Source organism: Nannobrachium achirus, assembly GCF_963921795.1.
Source record: "Nannobrachium achirus genome assembly, chromosome: 14".
Classification (NCBI taxonomy): domain Eukaryota; kingdom Metazoa; phylum Chordata; class Actinopteri; order Myctophiformes; family Myctophidae; genus Nannobrachium; species Nannobrachium achirus.
In genome coordinates this window covers 21,610,899-21,633,970 of record NC_137821.1, presented here as the reverse complement: position 1 = coordinate 21,633,970, position 23,072 = coordinate 21,610,899, and the positions used below count along the sequence as shown (strand labels likewise).

The following is a 23,072-nucleotide window of genomic DNA, read 5'->3' as shown; positions in this document are numbered from 1 at the left end:
ATGTTTTATACAGGATGTGAAGATAGATGTTAAAACAGTGTGAGAGGGGTTTATTATAATCTCAGCATATGTACCAGGAGGGCCTGAATGTCCCCCCACTATTTAGCTATCATGTGTGACAATGTTTTGTCTATGCTACATTGTTCCATGGACAATAATATCATGAACCATAATAATTAAATGTTAAGTGTCTATGGATTTTCTGTGGTCTGGCGATTCCTGAATAATTAGTTTCAGAAAAGTGAAATGATTGGCGGGAAATTTCTCCGCCAGCCTGAAGGCTTGGCTGAGACTGTTTTGCACCCTGTGCGTCCTTCCGTGTGTCCTTTCTGTAAACAGCTAATCTTTGGCACCTTTGGCTTGATAAAAAATACTATTGTCAAACGAACCGGGTCTTTCAGACTTTTCATATTCCAATCCATCCTGAATTGGCTAAGATTGGCTTTCAAAGTCTGCAGTAGTGCTCCGTTTTGAACAAAATACCTCAAATCATGAACTATTGGAAGGTTGGCCTGAAGGCAGATCAAACGCTAATGGCTATTACTCTAATATGTGTCTTCTTCCAAACATTTCTCAGTTCATCCTATGAGATGATTTTCTTGACATAGAATCCATTTCTGTGTCATACTGCATACATCTTTCTATCTTGTATATTCATTGAGACAATTTTCACATTTGAATAATAGTAATTTAAAAACCAGTGAGAACACACAACCACTCTTTCAGGTGGAACTTTTACTGATGAGGCTTCTTTCAGACAAACTTCCATTGCTTTGTATCAACGCACACACATTAACAGAATTACACGTTTGTGAACATAAATCCCAATAAATATGAGAAGAAAAGAAAAATCAAAAGACAGTCAGTCAGGGCTCCAGACTAACTTTTTCACAGGTAGCACTGGTGCCACCTACATTTTCATTAGGTAGCACCACCAGAAATTAGGTAGCACCATCTTTTTCTTTGTATAGCGTATTAGTGTGGTATTAATACATAGCTTTATTATGCTGATGACAGTTGTTGTCGATATAATGTTGTTGAATACCCTGATAACAATATGTCTCAGTAAAAAAAAGCTGTAGCCTAGTTATTATGTATTTTTGCTTCAAGTTAATATTTGCAAACTAAAGACATTAATTCAAGAAAGATTTACGAATATCTAGGCTAACAAAGGCAATATAGAACTATGACTTTAAACTTGCACAACGTAGACTAAATGCAATAGGCCTGCTTTCATGCAGGATGGAAAAATAAAATTGTCCTTATGGTTTTGGAGTGAGAACTGGGAAGTAAGCTGCTTGATCAACAGAAAACGTTCACTTGGACACACACACACACACACACACACACACACACACACACACACACACACACACACACACACACACACACACACACACACACACACACACACACACACACACACACACACACACACACACACACACACACACACACACACACACACACACACACACACACACACACACACACACAGAACCAGGGCTGCCAACTTTCAGGAAAACCTAAGAGTGAGATTTTTCTTTTTTTTCGGGGGGGGGGGGGGGGGGGGGGGGGGGGCTTTGGTGCTGCAAAAGAAATATAAATATTATATATAGGCCTATATGTTAAACAAATATTACAATAATTTTGGTTATTATTATAATTCTATCGTCCCTTGGAGTCACATTACACCAACCAGGTACAGTAGGCCTATGTTGCTCTGGGTGGGTGTTATTAATTCTCCAAATCTAACCCTCAATAATGAACAGCTTTTGAGGCAGAAACTTAGTTAATAGCCTATACCTGTGGATCATTTTGTTGGGGGGTCTGGGGGTCCTCCCCCAGAAAAAAAATTAAAGAGTAGATGTTATTTCCTGTATTCTGTTGCATTTTACAGGGAGTTTGATACTTATATCTGGCTTTACTAGGATGAGAAAATTATGGATAAATGTTTACATTAAGCTGCAAGTAACACGTCTTTTGCTTGAAGATCTGTTCTTTTTGCACACGCATCCATCCAAAAGTCCCTCCTCATTTAAACTGCCTGCTATAAGCAATGGGGATTTTGGACGTGTTGCAGATCCTCATCATCCTCCTGTCGCCTAACTGTAGAGAATGATGTGCGCAGGAACGTGCACGCAGCGTTCGTCACACCAGACGCTCGCGCACACACAGCGACGCATCATTACTTCAGAATCAGATACAGTATTTTAAGCCCTTTAATTGCTCAAATCGCGGCCGAAGTGGATGTCTCAGTGACACTTGAGTTGACGCAGTTTTCCACTTTTTGACGGCTGGTGATATGACGGTGTGAGAAATACGATGTGTGGCGTGAGAGCGTGAGAAGAGGGTCATTTGCGTGAGTCTCACGCTCATTGCGTGAGGGTTGGCAGCTCTGCACAGAACACACGCTACAACAAAGACAGAAAAGTTAACAGGTGCCGTTAATTTGAGCTAATTGTCTGTCTATGAAGTGAAAAGCGCATTTTGGGCACTGAGGAACTTAACGACCCACAGCTGTTTTCGTAACAGTAGGTTAATGTAACCAACTCGCACTTTATGAAATTAAGTCGCATATGCGACTTAATAGCTCGCACCCTGGAGCCCTGCACACACACACATTTTTATTCATTATTTTTTTCATTAACTTTTCTCTATTACACTGACTTGTCTTTTTCAAAATAAATGTGAGCACTGTGGCTGCAACCTCTGGCAGAGTTAGTCTGATTTTGAAGAATGTTTTTCTTTATTTCTGTGAAAGTTGTCTCCATATTTAGATGGTGTTTTAGGCTGCACCCACACCAAAGTAGGTCTATGAGAGTGGAATCCGCATTCTGCCAATGCATTTTCAATGGGAAGGGGACGGAGTGGAGGATATCTGCACACTGCGCCGACCTTGCGTTTATGCTGGAGTAAATACTGTACATTCTCCACGCAGATTCTGGTTCCCTCCCTCTGTCCAATCGGGTGAGTCGAAGGCAGAATGGGGAGGGTTCTGGAAGTGACTGACAGGCGCGGCACTGGCTTTGGGACAGAATGCGCTCTGTGTTTTCTTAGTCAGCCGCGCACAAAAAGAGTTTATCTGCTGGCGTCCATATTTTGGTGTGTGTACACCCTTATACAGAATGTGAAGATAGATTTTTAAAAGATTTGTTTTGGGGCTTTTTATGCCTTTATTTGATAGGACACAGTAGACTGACAGGAAACGGGGAGAGAGATGGGAAACGACATGCGGCAAAGGTCGTCCGGATCGGGAATCGAACCGGCGACGCCAGCAGGCATCATAGCCTAATATGTGGTATGCGCCTGGACCACTAGGCCAGCGGGCGCCCCCAGAATGTGAAGACAGATGTTAAAAGGTTATTTCGCTTTAAAAAAACGTTCTGATATTTTATCGTCTATACTCCCCAAAAGTGTACGCCGTATTTCTATAGTCAAATGAAGCAGGTCTTTCAGACTTTCATATTCCATCCTGAATTGGCTAAGATTGGCTTCCAAAGTCTGCAGTAGTGCTTTGTTTTGAACAAAATGCCTCAAATCATGAACTGGTCTATTGGAAGGTTGGCCTGAAGGCAGATCAAACGCAAATGGCTATTACTCTATATATATGTAGAGTAATAGAGTAATAATATGTGTCTTCTTCAAACATTTCTCAGTTCATCATATGAGTTGATTTTCTTGACATAGAATCCATTTCTGCTTCATACTGCATACATATTTCTATCTTGCATTTTTAATGAGACAATTTGCATATTTGAATAAATTAGCAATTTAAAAACTAGTGAGAACACATTGTTTCAGGTGGAACTTTTACTGATGAGGCTTCTTTCAGATTTACATACAAATGTACACATTTGTGAATATAAATCCCAATAAATATGAGACAAAAACTAATAAATAGACGCAGTGTAACACATTTAAAATCTAGACCATATTTTACCTCCATAATATCCTGATCCTTATAGACATATGTAGTGTGCTGATGGACACTAGATGGCATCCAAACAGCAGTTTTCAGTGGCCATTACAAAGTCACAAAGAGATTTTAAACAAAAAACTAAAATATGAGGAGGTGTCTCCTACACAACAATTCTATGTCGGTGATTGTGGGCCCACTGGTGGTCCGTGAGGATATTGTCCCCCAAATAATTCGCAAAACACTAAGGCCTTACTTATATTATTTTCTTCTAAAAAAATTGAACAAGAAAAGAAAATGTGTTTTATTCTTCAAACCCTTGAAAATGTATTTTTCAAGGTGATACCGATAACTAAGATGAACTTAAAAAGATATTTTTTATAAATGTTATACATTGAAATGGGGACATTCTGCATAATGAGTACTACTTTTGGGACTTTAAAAGTCTTTAAGTATTTGGATGCCGATACTTTTGTACTTTTACTGAAGAACATTTTGAATTCCGGACTTTTACCTGTCACAGAGTAATACTGCATTGCAGTATTGATACTTTTAAGTTAGTAAGAAATGTTTCCACTACTGTGTGTGAGACAGGGAGTCCAGCTGTCCAACGTTCAACCAAAAGCTGAACTTGTTTGTGCAGCACATTTACTGTCTCTTTAAAACCAGCTGCCTTCTGCAAACAACCAAGATAACTATAAAGAAGGTAGAGTCGCCAAATGACGCTCATGGGAGCCAAAACTGGAACCGGAAGTTGTGTGAGCTGTATTGGAATCAAGCCCCCAGAACCCTGGGGGCGCCGTGAAACCAAATGGACATGTTGGCCGTTTTGAGGTACTGCAGTTGGGTCTAATCTCATGAACGCGCATTTTGGCTCCACCCCCTCCACTCCAGACAGCTGAATCCTCTGTTCCTCTCCGGAGCGGAGAGCACCGCACCGCAGACCGCATTAAACCAGGAAATAACCATAGCGACTTCTTCTTATTACTTCTTATTCTGTGTTTATTAAATATAGATACCTTCCCGAATCTCTTAGTTACAACAATATTGTTCTTATAAAACTGTTGGTTTACTCATTAGTATTAGTTATTACGATTTTCGCGTTTTGTCATCTTGACAGAGGCTGTCTGCCATTGACTTTGCATTGGGTTCTGAAAAGTCCGATCTTTTTTTTAAATAGAAGCTTTACGTGAAATGTTAATGAAGATTTACTATCAAAATGGAATTTAAATGCGATACATACATGGTTTGATAACCCACAAGTAGGCGAAAGCCATTTCTGAGTAGGCCTGTCTGTCTCATAGTTATAAGTGGGTCTGTCTCATGGCCTGTCTCCATCACTCTGTCTGTGACACTTACAAATGCGTAATTAAATGTATTCATTTTGGACAAAGTGCATCTAATGCATAGAGTATATATATATATAATATCTAATGTGGATTTCAAAGAATGTCTCTATATGTCAAGACACTGTCATCTAATAAAAATACTCTATTTCAGACTGTAGCTACTATATGAATTATATTTAAACTTGTTTCTGGAACAGAACACAACTCTAGGCTTGTCTAGAACAGACCAGTAACTTTAACTATGACTCGTTTCACCCAAGGAATCCATGCAAAATGCTAAGATTACCACACTGAATGACAACACAGGTTCATATTGTAAATCAGGGGTCTTCAACGTTTTCAGCCAACGGACCCAGATGAGATAGAGATGAAGCAGGGACCCCCACAACCTTTTCATAGATTCCATATAGTTTAATCGCCTGACCGCACAATCATCAGTGTATTTTGGATTCATGTCAATTTGTGTTTTCAGATATTTAACCACTTGAACCGTCAATACTTAATAAGCTTCACTTTCACTCTGTAATTAGTCTGCTCTTTTTCCCCTCTACACCAAAGCCCTTTGCCAAAAATAGCAGATCTACAAGCTCACAGTGAGCTTGCAGATCGGCTATTTTTGGCTAAAGTTCTCAGAATAAGGACACTAGGGTTCAAGTGGAATAGAAAAAAGTTTCTATCACACAAAGATTTGGAGGACCCCCTATAGTAACTCTGAGGACCCCCTAGGGGTCCCGGACCCCCTGTTGAAGACCCCTGTTGTAAATAATGGGAGAGTCCAAAATACCACTTCTATCCAAAGCAAGAACTTATGTCATGATAGTTGATAAACAAGTGAGCATGCAACATTGGAACTGGAGCGCTCACTGTACACTCAATCAGTGTACAGTGATACAATTGTCAACCCACCTAAAATCATTTTCAGTTTATACAGCTGGAGATACAGACACCTGTTGCTGTACACATACTCTTATGGTAATGATTGCTATCAGAATATAGAGCTTTATTATAATTATACATTGTTCATACCATGTTGAAAATACATTTCTGAAACAACAGAATACATTCCCAGCCAATTCCCAGCCAGCCAGATCATCTTTTTGATCATATTCCATCACATTATTTTAACACCTGTGCAGTCAAATATCTGTACCTGAAAGATGATGAAACTACAACTACAGCTTGTGGTAGGCAGTAGGCAGCTTGTACTCAGAGCTGAGAGGATGAGAGCTGTCCATACCAATGGACTTGGCTTTCTTAAGCACCTGCCTTTGGTAGACTTGATCCAGGCTACTGAAGTCTACTCCAGCTATCTTTGAAGCCGTTCTCACAATTCTTTTGTCAATACTTGAACCAATGTCAATACTATCAATCTATCACTAACAATCTGTCAATTGCACAATAATCATGTATACAAGCTATTCAAAAGAGACAGAATCATGTCTTTTTGTTATATTTAAAGACAAATTATTATTTTTCTTTCTTTTTTTAAATAAAAATAAAAAATATATAACGTTTTTTTTTTTCAACAATTTCGCGGACCCCCTGCAGTGTCCCCGCGGACCCCCTAGGTTAAACCATGAAATACACAATGGTTAATTAATTCAACGTGGAGTTACACTTCCAGGCGATGCCTCAGTCCAGCGGGACGTATCGTAAGATCGAATCCGAGCAGAGTGCTTCTCAACCGGGGAGAGGAGCTGTACTGGGCGGCGTTTCCCTTTCATCCCCACTAGAGAGCGTTTCTCAACCGTCTAAACCAACAGAGCTCGTACTCGCGGCGCTCGTTCATGACTTGAGCCCCTGCGCGTTCACAGTGGCAGTGCTCGTTCATGACTTTGTGCCCAAGCGCGTCCATGAACAAATTCGATGACGCAAAATGCGTCACAGTAGACCCACTACGTCACGTTTTACTACCCGGATGGAGGGGTGAAAACGCCTCATGCGCTGGGTGAGCAACTCAATGCAAGTGGACGGGCGGGGATATATGTGTCCTCTCTATTAATATTATAACTCTATGATTGGAATCCATGGCAGAAGGAAGGCAGCCAGCTGGACCATGCTTGTGAATAAATTATTTCTGAACGTTTGTCTCCTTTGTCAGTTAATCGGTCCAGGAATATAAAAAAATGCATATCACAAGGTTGTTTTCCAATCAATTGTTTTGTTATGTGCACACTGTATAATTTTATTGAAGCATCTAAACAGCCTCATCCTCCGTCATGTATCGTTTCTGGTAGTGTTGCCAGGTTCTGAGAAATAAGCAACCAGGCCTAGGAAAACAAGCCTAAAATAACCAACTAGGCCAGGCCAGGCAGGTACTAGGCTTTTATGAGCACTTACTGCTGTATGGAAAATAACCATCAACAAGCTATAGATCTGCTAAGATTTTGATAACTTGTCAAATGCGACATTCTGCATAATGAGCACTTTCTACTTGGTAGCTTACTTTAATTATATTTTAATACCATTCATTTTTTAATTCCTGAGTTTAACTTGTGAGATTATTTCTAAATTGCTGTATTGATTGATTACTTACAGTTTGCAGAGACAGGTACAGAGAAGTAGGCTACAGTACAGTAGGCCTACAGTAGGCCTACAGTACAAGATCTGCTAAAATTATGTTTCCAAAAAAGTATAAGTATGGCTTCCATGGGGTCCTTTGTACTCAATTGATCGAAACATTGATAATACTTTTACTCAATAAAAAAAACGTTGGTACCACCACAACCACTTAGAACAACTGGTTAAAACAATAAAAAGCCCATTCCCTTGTTACTGATGATATCCTATGCAAAGTAGCCTACTGTGCTCCATCGGTCTCTTTCAATGTTATGAGATACATAAAGTGGCTTAAAATAAGACGAAAAGCTTACTAGGATCTCCTTTTAGTTGACCTTGTACCAATGAGTACAAGTAGGCCCAGGGGCGCAATTGGCATTTTAAAAGTGAAGGGGATATATCTGGGAGGTATGTGCGCGCGCTTTGCGCGCGCGAAAATTTTTGGGGTATCCCCCCCACTTTTGGTGATATCCCCCCCACTTTTGCCCCGAGGAGGGGGGGATATATCCCCTCCACTTGAGCTGAATTACACAGTTGTTTTACGCAGATTTCAAGGCATTTTTAAAATGAAATACACATGAATTCATTAAGTCTATATTAGATCTTTTTATTGAACCACAGTAACAAGAGGAAACGTAACTTAAAATGTGTTGACAAACGAAATTGTATTTCCATTATGCATCTGTTCAAAGGTACTTACATTGTTGCTTGATTTAAAGAACGACGTTATGGTTTTTTGGTTTTGTGACCGTTTCATTTTGATGTGAGAGGTCCAGCACCTGCAATGACGGTCTCCTTCTGCCAGTGCCACTGCCTGCCTGCTTGTGTCGCATTAATTAAACTCATTCAGAACAGATGTGCTGCAAATGGACTGCACTGCACTGGTGGGACTGTGCCTCTAGAGGGCAGTAATACGCCTTGAAATGAGAACTAGGCCTACTCTCAGTGTGTACAGTATAAGCGATCATATTTGCGTCTTTTTCTTGGACCTGAACACTGGGTGGGATATCCCCTCCACCCAAAAAAAGTGGAGGTGTTAATCCCCCCCGTCCCCTCCTATCTATTGCGCCGATGAGGCCTATACTGTCATAAAACTGTAAGTTTTCCAGGCTTCTAATACATTCTTCAATCAATAAAAAATAAGCAACTTGTTCACTTTAGAACAGGGGTCTTAAATCAGGCCAGGGACCTTCAAAATGATGCAGAGATGGAGCAGATCCCCTTAATTACCACCTCGTAGAGGCTACATTTGTAGGCTATATTCATGTATAAAATTGTGTTTCATATGTAACATATTCATACTTTTATTTTAAACATCAATATAGGCATACCTTATTAACTGAGAACCATGTCAATAATACTATCAACAATGTCAATTGCACAGTAAGCATGTTTTATTTTTTAACATAAATGTGGAAAATGTTTTAAAAGATATTTGAAGATAAATGGACATTTGGGGGAAAAAAATAAAAGAAATGTATTTATTTCATCAAGCAATACTTTCGCGGACCCCCTGCAGTACCTCCGCGGACCCCCTGGGGGTCGTGGACCCCCCCCCCCCCCCCCCCCCCCCACACACACACACACACACACACACACGGTCACACCCAAGACGCCACCTGCAACAACCAATATTTACAAGCAACTTCACAGACATTAAGCCCAAAGTCGCTTATAATAAGCGTAAGTCTACATGGCAACACTAAATCCTTGGCACGTTCAGAACGTACTTTGTACTCTTTAGATACCTCTATAAAATTGCACAGTGTGCACATTGAAAAGTAACATAGCAGAAAAAAAAGTTTTATACGATGTCTTTTATTTTCCAGAAGTGATTATTTGACAAAGGTCTAAGACAGTCAGAATAATTGTTTGTTGGTGGTTTGTTCATGAGCTTCTCCACGGACTTCCATGGAATCCAATAACTTCCGGCTGCAGGGCTGGCTCCCATGGTGAGACGAATCTGCCGACTGGAATTGCATGATAGCGAAAATTACGTATATGTCCCTACCTTGTTTTTAATTTCCTTGCAAACAACCAGGAAGTCCCACACTCTGCCTCTCCCAGTTTGCTTCAGTAGAAACGAAACTCTGTCTCTCTTCAGAGTGAACCAAGGTGTTATGTGTTTTCTCTCAGTGTGAGTGTTGTTGTCAGTCAAATGGCACACAAACAACAGCAGGCATGTGATCTGGACCAAGATCAGTTCTGCTGTCCTGTCTGTCTGGAGCTTCTAAAGGAACCAGTGACTCTACACTGTGGACACAGTTACTGTGGAAGGTGTATTGAGGGTTACTGGGACCAGAATGAGGAGACTGGAGTCTACAGCTGTCCCCAGTGCAGAGAGAGCTTCAGTCCCAGACCTGTTCTGAGGAAGAACAACTTGCTGGCTGAGGTGAGATCACCTTACAACCACACATTAACATGTTCTGCTACAGAAAACTGTTTGTTGCCTATTTTGATAAATATACAATATACTATATGTTGGTTACTTGTTCACATTATGTTATGTAAAATACTAAGAATGTTACTTAGATAATGTTAGACATGTTACACCAGCGGTTCTCAAAGTAGGGTCAGAGGACCCTCAGGGCTCCAATAGGGGGTTCCAGGGGGTCCCCAACAAAATGTGTAAACAGAGCATCACAGTTAACCACTAACCGTATACGCTATTAACTATTTGAAAATTGCCGATCTACAAGCTCATAGCCTCGGAAACCCAGGCTTATTTTAAGCTCACACGCCGCAAAACACAATATTGAAACATTTGAACTACATAAATCTAGTATGGCGCAAAATATTTCAGATAGCGGAATATATACTGTATGAATTTGGGGATCCTTGACATGAGAACCACTTGTGACAGTCATTTTGGTGACTGATAATTTACTCTGATCTTTGACTTTGTGGTTAATCATTAAACTCTGGCATCCCTATTATTGGCATGTCATCATTGTTGGCATACATAATAGCAGATACTAGTGGTTGAGAGTGTCTGCTAAATGCTTATACATTGTAAATGTTTTAACAACACAAAGCAATCAACTATTCAGTGCAAACGTTCAGAACCAGTGTTTAGACTTTAGACAATGATCTTACTAGATGAACTAGATGATCTTAATGTAATTACTGTAATTTCTCACTGTGTTTATCACCATGAACCTCACAATGAATGTGTTGTATTTGTCATCAGTGAGTGACCTCTCCTCTTCTCTTTACTTCCAGCTTGTGATGAAGCTGAGCATTACAGGAGGTCAGCAGTCTCCTGCCTCCGCTGCTCAGCTCTACGCCGGACCAGAAGACGTGGCCTGTGATTTATGCACTGGAGCCAGACGTCGCAAAGCTCTCATGTCTTGTCTGGTTTGTCTGGTCTCTTACTGTGAGACTCACCTCCAGCCTCACTACAATGCTCCTGCGTTGAAGAAGCACAAGCTGGTCCCAGCCACCAACAAACTGCAGGAGAAGATGTGCTCCAGTCATGACAAGCTGCTGGAGGTGTTCTGTCGCACAGACCGCCAGTGTATCTGCCTTCTGTGCATCATGGATGAACACAAGGGCCATGACACGGTGTCAGCTACTGCAGAGAAGGCAGAGAAACAGGTAGGACAACGATCACTTGAAGACATGAGAGAGATCTTTTTTAAAGTTAGAAGCAGAAATAGAAAACTATGCCAGAGACATTAAAAGCACAAAACAATAGATGTCAGTGCACTCCTTTTGGACCCAATAAAAAACAGAGGCGATTGATAACGTTTGATAACGTTTCATGAAGTTACACAGTTGATTTAGACCTGAGGGCTGTTCTCCGAACGCATTCTAAATCCTGAAAAACTTAAAAATGTTATTCAAAAAAACATAATAATGTTGCTATATATTGTATAGGTATACTGTAGCAACAACTAAACACAGAGGTGTTCCCGACTTGAAATATATGACATAAAGATGTTCCAGGTCTAAATGGGTGATGTGTGGATCCAAACTAATTGTTTTTACCCTGTATCCAGTATGAGTTCGCTCTCTCCTGATTGGATAGAATTGGTATCCCGACTGTCTCTCTTCCCGTGTCCTGCAGAAACAGCTGGGGACAATTCAGGAGAAAGTCCAGCAGCAGATCCAGGAGACAAAGAAGGAGCTGAAAGACCTGAGACAGGTCATGGAGACCCTGAACGTGAGCTGATATTATGATAATGGTTCTTGTTCCTTAGTTTACTGTGGAAAACGGAGGAAATGGTGATGCTATATGGATGAGACAGTGCCTTGTGACATCAGAAGCACTAAAGCAGTGTTCCACAAACAGTTTTGCCAAGGACCCCATATTACTTAGCTGCAGACCCCAATTTGACAATATTTTGTGCCAACAACCTGTGTGTGTGTGTGTGTGTGTGTGTGTGTGTGTGTGTGTGTGTGTGTGTGTGTGTGTGTGTGTGTGTGTGTGTGTGTGTGTGTGTGTGTGTGTGTGTGTGTGTGTGTGTGTGTGTGTGTGCGCAGAGCTCTGCAGAAGCAGCAGTGGAGGCCAGTGACAGGATCTTCAGTGAGATGATGGTCTCCATTGAGAGAAGACGCAGTGAGCTTAAAGAAGTGATCAGAGATCAGCAGCAGACTGCAGTGGCTCAGACTGAGGCTCTCCTGAGGCAGCTGGAGGAGCACATGGAGCAGCTGGAGAGGAGACATGCTGACCTGGAGGAGCTGTCCAACACTGATGACAGCATTACTTTCATTCAGGTTCCACTCATAGCATTTTACTGTTTGGTTTGGACTCATTTAGGAGAAATCAGCTTCATATATCATTCCATTCCATCATGTCTTATTTCATTAGATTACATTACATTATATGACATGGCATAACATGACATTATTAACGCTGGTAGTTACTAATACTAATTATTTTTGCATAATTGTTCAGCTCGTGAGCTTGTAGATTAATTGTGAGTTTGTAGCTAATTTCACAATTTATAAAATATTTTGAAAGTATAAAATGATTCTGCCCTGTGCAATTTTTGTTCATAGATTGGAATAGAAATTAATTTTGTATTGATACGTTCGATGCCAAAAACACAATTACATTGTTAATCACAATTATTTTAATGAGAATTATATAAATATTGAATTCATTCAATTCAACTCAACATTAGAACTACAAGACCACAACGCGTAGCGGAGGCGACACATTGTGGGCTTGTAGATCTGTTAAGGCCTCTCCATACTTAGACCGAAATGTTCGGTGAGTTGTGTTTTCCGACGTGCAAATTTCCGAACTCTCGTTCGGTCCAATGCTTTTCAGAAGTCCCGAGGGATATAATTTTATGGTAGAAAAGGACCTTTTGACTGAAAACGGCGGTTTCGGTCGAAGTATGGAGAGGCCTTTACAGTACAGTATGTTCGCTGCGCGACACCGTTAAATGACAAAGTATAAGTGTGTGTGTGTGTATGTGTGTTTGTATTTATTAACTGGTTGAACAACAAGGACATCAGTTAAACTCCACCGATTGTGATCAATGTACTAATCTATAGATGTCTTGCTACAGTATAATGTTCTTCCGTCTCTGTCTAAACTGGTTTACTTGTCTCTTTGCTTGTCTCTCTCCAGAGTTTCCAGTCTCTCTCCAGTTCTAGTGGATCTCCAGTCTCACCCAGTGTGGTCAGCTGTCCTCTGAGGTCCTTCACAGATGTGATTGATGTGGTGTCTGGTCTGAGAGACCAACTAGACAACATCCTGAAGACAACTTGGCCAGAGATGGGTGAGATTTAAATGGGTTTGTTGTTTTAACCAGCCATAGTAAACATGGATTGTTAAAGGAAGAAGGCAACTGGAAATATTTAACCTGGAGAAGAATGATTGTACACGTATATGTTGGCTGTCTGTCAGATTGGACAGTAAAATTGAAGAATTTAAGCAAGGATATTCCTGCAATGAGATTTTAAATGTATTTTTTAATATTCTTTTCCCCATTATTATTATTATTACTGTACAGTAACTTTCTAAGTGTTGAATCTGAATGGAATATTTAGTATGACCTGTGTTTCATGTCAAAGGCTACATTATTAAAATGTTATTATTAATTGATCTGGAGAAGTTCTCTCTCCTGATTGGATGACATTTTTAACCCACCAAAAAGAGACCGCTGTTACTGAACTAACACTATAGCAATGCCGATACAACAAGCTATAATAGCTTCATTTTTTTGACAAAACAGTTGGAACTTCAGTTTAATCCATTCTTCAGCATGAAGTCATCATGACGTGTTTTCTTGTGTCTCCAGTGTGTGCAGTTGATGTTTTACATCCAGCGGAGCCTCAGATCAGAAAGGACTTTTTAAGATGTGAGTCCATGTTGATGCAGGTTCTGAACATTGAAGTTTCAATATGATTGTTGTTATTGAAAGCTCGAATGAGTTTTATCTGAGACACAAACTCTAAACACAACAAGGTTTGAATTTTCTTCTGTCGTGTGTTCTCACAGATTCCTATCCTCTGTCTCTGGACATGAACACAATAAGTATAGATCTCTCCCTGTCAGAGGAAAAGAGGAAGGTGACTGCAACACGACAACAACAACCATACCCTGTTCATGCAGAGAGATTTACTCCATACGCCCAGGTGTTGTGTACAGAGGGTCTGTCTGAACGCTCTTACTGGGAAGTAGAGTGGAGTGGTAAAGGGGTTGCTATAGCAGTCTGTTATAAAGACGTCAGCAGACAAACCCGCTTTGGAAATTATGACAAATCCTGGTGTTTTCAGTACTCTAGTGACAGGTACAGTTTCAGACACAACAATGTTGAGACTGAAGTGTCAGGGCCTCGTTCCTCCAGAGTGGGGGTGTACCTGGACCACAAGGCAGGTACTCTGTCTTTCTATGGTGTTTCTGACACAATGACCCTCCTCTACACAGTTCAAACCACGTTCACACAACCTCTCTATCCAGGGATAAGGCTTCCTTGTTATGGAGATACAGCAGAGCTGTGTAAGACATGGTAGACATGTTAAGAATACTGATGATGATATGCAGTTTTCTTCATTTGATTATAGATAAAGCATGTGTAAGAATTTGTATACTACCATCATGATCAATTAATTGATTGCTTGTATTCTGCTTATTGCATTTCTTTGCCTGGTGCTGACAGTCATTATTCAGTATACCCTGTTATCTTATATTACTACAGAGCCATTTTGTCAATTTGTGACACACACACACACACACACACACACACACACACACACACACACACACACACACACACACACACACACACACACACACACACACACACACACACACGTCTGTTTTGTTTTGTTTTCTTGGGGGTGGGGGCAGGGGGGGGGGTGATATGTTATGCTTAATGTGCAACATTGTTTTCTCACTCAACATTAAACAACAATAGAGTATCTGCACATTTCTAAAGTTGCAATATCAGCTATTTTCACAATATTTATGAAGTCAAACTGTAACTGTAATGCCTCCCCAGTTCAATCAGGTAATCAGGTCATATGTTTTTCATTAGCTTTACGTCATTTACACTGACTTGTGAAAAAAAGAAAAAAGAAATGAGCACCTTGGCTGCAACCTCTGGTGGATTCTGATTTTGAAGAATGTTACTCTTTCTGTGAAAGTTATCTCCATGTTTAGATGGTGTTTTATACAGGATGTGAAGATAGATGTTAAAACAGTCTGAGAGGGGTTTATTAGAATCTCAGCATATGTACCAGGAGGGCCTGAATGTCCCCCTTGCTACATTGTTCCATGGACAATAATATCATGAACCATAATAATTAAATGTTATGTGTGTATGGATTTTCTGTGGTCTGGCGATTCCTGAATAATTAGTTTCAGAAAAGTGAAATGATTGGCGGGAAATGTCTCCGCCAGCCTGAAGGCTTGGCTGAGACTATGTTTTGCACCCTGTGCGTCCTTCCGTGTGTCCTTTCTGTAAACCGCTAATCTTTGGCACCTTTGGCTTGATAAAAAATTCTATTGTCAAACAAAGCGGGTCTTTCAGACTTTTCATATTCCAATCCATCCTGAATTGGCTAAGATTGATTTCAAAGTCTGCAGTAGTGCTCCGTTTTTAACAAAATACCTCAAATCATGAACTACTGGATGGTTGGCCTGAAGGCAGATCAAACGCTAATGGCTATTACTCTAATATGTATCTTCTTCCAAACATTTCTCAGTTCATCCTATGAGATGATTTTCTTGACATAGAATCCATTTCTGCGTCATACTGCATACATCTTTCTATCTTGTATATTCATTGAGACAATTTTCACATTTGAATAATAGTAATTTAAAAACCAGTGAAAACACACGGCCACTCTTTCAGGTGGACCTTTTACTGATGAGGCTTCTTTCAGACAAACTTACATTGCTTTGTATCAACGCACACACATTAACAGAATTACACGTTTGTGAACATAAATCCCAATAAATATGAGAGGAAAAGAAAAATCAAAAGACAGTCAGTTTATCCATTAATTAAAATCTTCAGTGTAAAAACATTTAAAATCTAGAACAAGGGTCTTCAACAGGGGATCCAGGACCCCTCAGAGTTATTACAGGGGGTCCTCCAAATCTTTTGTGTGATAGAAACTTTTTTCTCCCTTTTTATATTAACCACTTTCCCAAAAATAGCAGATCTACAAGCTCACAATGCCTCGCACTGCGAGGAATTGTGAGCTTGTTGATCGCCTATTATTGGCAAAGAGGTTTGGTGTTCACGCTGCGAGGAGTTGTGAGCTTGTAGATCGCCTATTATTGGCAAAGAGGTTTGGTGTTAAGGGGAAAAAGAGTGAAAAGGTCAAGTTTATTAAGTATTGACGGTTAAGTGGTTAAATATCTGAAAACACAAATTGATATGAATCCAGAATATATTGATGATTGTGGTGTCAAACGATGACACTATATGGAATCTATGAAGAGGTTGTGGGGGTCCCTGCTTCATCTCTCTCAACTAAGGGGTCCTTGTTCTGAAAATGTTGAAGACCCCTGATCTAGAACACATTTTACATATCCTAAAGAGACAGATGTAGTGTCTGCTGATGGACACTAGATGGCATCCAGACAGCAGTTTTCAGTCTGGCCATTACAAAGTCACAAACAGGATCCACTGGTGAGCCATCAGTAGCCTATATTGTATATATTGGGGGGATTATAATATTATTTTTCTAAAAAATGTAAAAATAAAAAAATAAAATGTCATGGTATTTTCTTCTTCAAACCATAGACTGTAAAATATAACTTCAAACCCTATAAAAATATTAGTTTTAACTGATACCGATAACTATGATGAACATAGTAGGTTCTTAAACAATATTTGTATAAATTTGAAAACTTGAAACGGGGACATTCTGCATGTGTGAGACAGGGAGTCCAACGTTCAACCAAAAGCTGAACATGTTTGTGCTGCACATTCACTGTCTCTTTAAATCCACTGCCTTCTGCAAACAATCAGGAAGTCCCACACTCTGCCTCTCCCAGTTTGCTTCTGAAGAAACGAAACTCAGAGCTTTTGTGTTTTCTCTCAGTCTCTCTTCAGAGTAAACCAAAGTGTTATGTGTTTTCTCTCAGTGTGAGTGTGATTGTCAGTAAAATGTCACAAAAACAACAACAGCAGGGATGTGATCTGGACCAGGATCAGTTCTGCTGTCCTGTCTGCCTGGAGCTTCTAAAGGAACCAGTGACTCTACACTGTGGACACAGTTACTGTGGAAGCTGTATTGAGGGTTACTGGGACCAGAATGAGGAGACTGGAGTCTACAGCTGTCCCCAGTGCAGAGAGAGCTTCAGTCCCAGACCTGTTCTGAGGAAGAACAACTTGCTGGCTGAGGTGAGACCACTTTACAAGTTACAACCACACATTAACATGTTCTGCTACAGAAAACGATTTGTTGCCTATTTTGATAAATAATACAATATAATATGTTGGTTACTTGTTCACGTTATGTTATGTATGTTGTTAATACTGTACAAATACAAATACTAAGAATGTTACTTAGATAATGTTAGACATGTTACACCAGCGGTTCTCAAAGTAGGGTCAGGGGACCCTCAGGGCTCCAATAGGAGGTTCCAGGGGGTCCCCAACAAAATGTGTAAATAGAGCATCACAGTCTCTTTAACCACTGTAACCGTATACTCTATTAACTATTTGAAAATTGCCGATCTAAGAGCTCATAGCCTCGGAAATCCAGGCTTATTTTAAGCATTGTGCCGCAACACAATATTGAAACATTTTAACTACATAAATCTAGTATGGCACAAAATATTTCGGATAGCGGAATATATAGTGGAATATATACAGTATACAGTATGAATTTGGGGATCCTTGACATGAGAACCACTTGTGATGGTATCTTACTGTCTACAGTCATTTTGGTGACTATGATAATTACTCTGATCTTTGACTTTGTGGTTAATCATTAAACTCTGGCATCCCTATTCTTGGCATGTCATTATTGTTGGCATACATAATAGCAGATGCTAGTGGTTCAGAGTGTAAATGATTATACATTGTAAATGCAACACAAAGCAATCAACTATTCAGTGCAAACGTTCAGAACCAGTGTTTAGACTTTAAACAATGATCTTACTAGATGAACTAGATGATCTTAATGTAATTACTGTAATGAACCTCACAATGACCGTGTTGTATTTGTCATCAGTGAGTGACCTCCCCTCCTCTTCTTCTTTTTACTTCCAGGTTGTGATGAAGCTGAGCATTACAGGAGGTCAGCAGTCTCCTGCCTCCGCTGCTCAGCTCTACGCCGGACCAGAAGACGTGGCCTGTGATTTATGCACTGGAGCCAGACGTCGCAAAGCTCTCATGTCTTGTCTGGCGTGTCTGGCCTCTTACTGTGAGACTCACCTCCAGCCCCACTACAATGCTCCTGCGTTGCAGAAGCACAAGCTGGTCCCAGCCACCAACAAACTGCAGGAGAAGATGTGCTCCAGTCATGACAAGCTGCTGGAGGTGTTCTGTCGCACAGACCGCCAGTGTATCTGCCTTCTGTGCATCATGGATGAACACAAGGGCCATGACACGGTGTCAGCTACTGCAGAGAAGGCAGAGAAACAGGTAGGACAACGATCACTTGAAGACATATGAGAGAGATCTTTTTTAAAGTTAGAAGCAGAAATAGAAAACTATGCCAGAGACATTAAAAGCACAAAACAATAGATGTCAGTGCACTCCTTTTGGACCCAATAAAAAACAGAGGCGTTTGATAACGTTTGATAACGTTTCATGCAGTTACACAGTTGATTTAGACCTGAGGGCTGTTCTCCGAACGCATTCTAAATCCTGAAAAACATAAAAATGTTATTCAAAAAACATAATAATGTTGCTATATATTGTATATACTGTAGCAACAACTAAACACAGAGGTGTTCCCGACTTGAAATATATGACATAAAGATGTTCCAGGTCTAAATGGGTGATGTGTGGATCCAAACTAATTGTTTTTACCCTGTATCCAGTATGAGTTCGCTCTCTCCTGATTGGATAGAATTGGTATCCCGACTGTCTCTCTTCCCGTGTCCTGCAGAAACAGCTGGGGACAATTCAGGAGAAAGTCCAGCAGCAGATCCAGGAGACAAAGAAGGAGCTGAAAGACCTGAGACAGGTCATGGAGACCCTGAACGTGAGCTGATATTATGATAATGGTTCTTGTTCCTTAGTTTACTGTGGAAAACGGAGGAAATGGTGATGCTATATGGATGAGACAGTGCCTTGTGACATCAGAAGCACTAAAGCAGTGTTCCACAAACAGTTTTGCCAAGGACCCCATATTACTTAGCTGCAGACCCCAATTTGACAATATTTTGTGCCAACAACCTGTGTGTGTGTGTGTGTGTGTGTGTGTGTGTGTGTGTGTGTGTGTGTGTGTGTGTGTGTGTGTGTGTGTGTGTGTGTGTGTGTGTGTGTGTGTGTGTGTGTGTGTGTGTGTGTGTGTGTGTGTGTGTGTGTGTGTGTGTGTGTGTGTGTGTGTGTGTGTGTGTGTGAAGCAGAGCTCTGCAGAAGCAGCAGTGGAGGCCAGTGACAGGATCTTCAGTGAGATGATGGTCTCCATTGAGAGAAGACGCAGTGAGCTTAAAGAAGTGATCAGAGATCAGCAGCAGACTGCAGTGGCTCAGACTGAGGCTCTCCTGAGGCAGCTGGAGGAGCACATGGAGCAGCTGGAGAGGAGACATGCTGACCTGGAGGAGCTGTCCAACACTGATGACAGCATCACTTTCATTCAGGTTCCACTCATGGCATTTTACTGTTTGGTTTTGACTAATTTAGAAGTCGGCTTCATATTTCATTCTATTACATTATATGGCATTATATCATATGACATAACATTATTAATGCTGGTAGTTACTAATACTAATATAGTTCTAGTATACATTATGTAAGGACCAGAATAACAATGGAAATATTAGGCCTGTCAAAATTATCACAATTATTTGAGATAATCACAACTATTTTTCATAGTACCTGAGACGAATAACAGTATAAGTCCATACTTGAATTGTTTTGAATATATATATTTTTGGATTTACCAGACTGTAAACCACAAACTAGTCATTTTTAATCTGTTAAATTGTTAATGCAATCCCCCCTCATTTTGTTTAATTGTCGGTTTTAATGTTATCTGCTCCCTTTGTTTGCTGAATATTGCTTGCACGGATTTAGACTGTTGTTCCACAAACTGCTGGAGATATACTGTTTTTCCACTTTCTATAAGTATTATGTCTTATAATTCCTAATATATAAGTTAAGTAAAAAAGTCTAACTCAACAAAATGAGGGGGGAGTACATTAAGACTTTAAGAAATTAAAAACTTCTAGTTTGTGGTTTACAGTCTGGTAAATAAAAAGAAAACGTCTTTATCCAAAAAATTTAAATACAGACTTAGACTGTTATTCGTCTCAGGTACTCAATTGTCATATTCATAATTGTCCCACTTCCCCCCCAAAAATATTAATTGTGGGCTAATTGCACAATTTGTAAAATATTTTGAAAGTTTAAAATTATTCATTATCGGCCCGTGCAATTTTCGTGCAATTTTTGGAACAGAAATACATTTTGTATTGATATGATATTCAAATCACAATATTTTTAATGAGAATTAAAGAGCAATCCAATTCAATTCAATTAAATTCAAATCAATTCAATATTATTAACATTAGATCTACAAGTCCACAATGCATAGCGGAGGTGATGGGCATGTAGATCTGTTATGTTCGCTGTGCAACACCGTCGTAAAACAAAGTATAAATGCGTGCGTGTGTGTGTGTGTGTGTGTGTGTGTGTGCGTGCGTGCGATTGTGATCAATGTACTAATCTAATGATCTCTTGCTACAGTATAATGTTCTTCCTGTCTAAACTAGTTTACTTGTCTCTCTGCTTGTCTCTCTCCAGAGTTTCCAGTCTCTCTCCAGTTCCAGTGGATCTCCAGTCTCACCCAGTGTGGTCATCTGTCCTCAGAGGTCCTTCACAGATGTGATTGATGTGGTGTCTGGTCTGAGAGACCAACTAGACAACAACCTGAAGACAACTTGGCCAGAGATATCAAAGAGAGGTGAGATTTAAATGTATTTACAGTAGTCTACATTTCTAAGAGTTGAATGGAATTTGTATAGGTGTATGTCTGGGAAGGCTACTAAAGCCTATACTCTGTAGTATGTAGTATGGGCGACAGTAGATTAGTATGACCTGTGTGATCTGTGTTTCATGTCAACCGATACAGTATATAAGTGCACCATTTATCATTTATTATTATTATTATTATACTTATTCTTTTGTTTTTATAATTGATCTGGAGTAGTTCTCTTCTCTGATTGGATGAAATTTGTAACCCAGTCCTTTACTGTTTTCTTGTGTCTCCAGTGTGTGCAGTTGATGTTTTACATCCAGCGGAGCCTCAGACCAGGAAGGACTTTTTACGATGTGAGTCCATGTTGATGCAGGTTCTGAATGTTGAAGTTTCAATCTGATTGTTGTTATTGATTGTTATTTAAAGCTCTAATGAATTTCATCTGAGACAGTAACTCTAAACACAATAAGGTTCATGAGGTTTGAATTTTCTTTTGTTGTGTGTTCTCACAGATTCCTATCCTCTGTCTCTGGACATGAACACAATAGAGAAACGTCTCTCCCTGTCAGAGGAGAAGAGGAAGGTGACTTTAACACAACAACAACAGCCTTACCCTGATCATGCAGAGAGATTTACTACGTCCCCTCAGGTGTTGTGTACAGAGGGTCTGTCTGAACGTTTTTACTGGGAAGTAGAGTGGAGTGGTCAAGGGGTTAATATAGCAGTCTGTTATAAAGACATCAGCAGAAAAAAACTCTTTGGAGACGATGATAAATCCTGGTGTTTACGATACAATGGTACAAACCACTGTTTCATACACAACAATGTTGTGACTAAAGTGTCAGGGCCTCGTTCCTCCAGAGTAGGGGTGTACCTGGACCACAAGGCAGGTACTCTGTCCTTCTATGGTGTTTCTGACACAATGACCCTCCTCCACACAGTTCAAACCACGTTCACACAACCCCTCTATCCAGGGATAAAGCCTTGGGGCTATGGAGATACAGCAGAGCTTTGTAAGACATGGTAGACATCTTAAGAATACTGATGATCCTCAGTTTTCTTCATTTGATTAGAGATAAAGCATGTGTAAGAATGATCTGTATACTACCATCATGATCAATGAATCGATTGATTGTATTCTGCTTATTGCATTTCTTTAATAAGCCTGCTGCTGACAATCATTATACAGTATACCATGTTGTCTTATATTACTACAGAGCCATTTGTCATTGTGACACACACACACACACACACACACACACACACACACACACACACACACACACACACACACACACACACACACACACACACACACACACGTCTGTTTTGTTTTGTTTTCTTGGGGGTGGGGGCAGGGGGGCGATATGTTATGCTTAATGTGCAAGTTTGCAACATTGTTTTCTCACTCAACATTAAACAACAATAGAGTATCTGCACATTTCTAAAGTTGCAATTTAAGGACTTTTAATACCTTTTGAATGCATCAAAGAAACAATAAGACACTTACTGTGTCAAAAGTAAACAGACATTATATAAAATGGTCAAACATATTATTGTCAAATATTGCCAGAGAAAGAGTTGTGAGGGGTTGCGGAGCATGTATCAGCCAATTTCACAATATTTATGAAGTCAAATTGTAAATGTAATGCCTCCCCAGTTCAATCAGGTAA

The 23,072-nt window shown here is 40.1% G+C and overlaps 1 protein-coding gene across 1 annotated transcript in view; it reads left to right on the top strand.

Moving 5' to 3' along the window:
- LOC308297902 (uncharacterized protein) overlaps nucleotides 1-22,500 on the top strand; it is a gene marked incomplete at its 5' end in the record, with an annotated part of 34,967 nt that extends 12,467 nt beyond the window's left edge. The window contains 16 exons of the mRNA XM_080741466.1: nucleotides 14-39; nucleotides 9,982-10,219; nucleotides 11,050-11,424; nucleotides 11,897-11,992; nucleotides 12,313-12,663; nucleotides 13,412-13,562; nucleotides 14,094-14,144; nucleotides 14,285-14,476; nucleotides 14,714-14,795; nucleotides 17,405-17,645; nucleotides 18,519-18,893; nucleotides 19,363-19,458; nucleotides 19,826-20,059; nucleotides 21,225-21,384; nucleotides 21,693-21,752; nucleotides 21,912-22,500. Coding sequence (XP_080597592.1) covers nucleotides 14-39; nucleotides 9,982-10,219; nucleotides 11,050-11,424; nucleotides 11,897-11,992; nucleotides 12,313-12,663; nucleotides 13,412-13,562; nucleotides 14,094-14,144; nucleotides 14,285-14,476; nucleotides 14,714-14,795; nucleotides 17,405-17,645; nucleotides 18,519-18,893; nucleotides 19,363-19,458; nucleotides 19,826-20,059; nucleotides 21,225-21,384; nucleotides 21,693-21,752; nucleotides 21,912-22,426 — 3,243 coding nt within the window. The 3' untranslated portion in view covers nucleotides 22,427-22,500. The remainder of the gene's footprint in view (nucleotides 1-13; nucleotides 40-9,981; nucleotides 10,220-11,049; nucleotides 11,425-11,896; nucleotides 11,993-12,312; nucleotides 12,664-13,411; nucleotides 13,563-14,093; nucleotides 14,145-14,284; nucleotides 14,477-14,713; nucleotides 14,796-17,404; nucleotides 17,646-18,518; nucleotides 18,894-19,362; nucleotides 19,459-19,825; nucleotides 20,060-21,224; nucleotides 21,385-21,692; nucleotides 21,753-21,911) is intronic.
- Nucleotides 22,501-23,072: the final 572 nt, after the last annotated feature.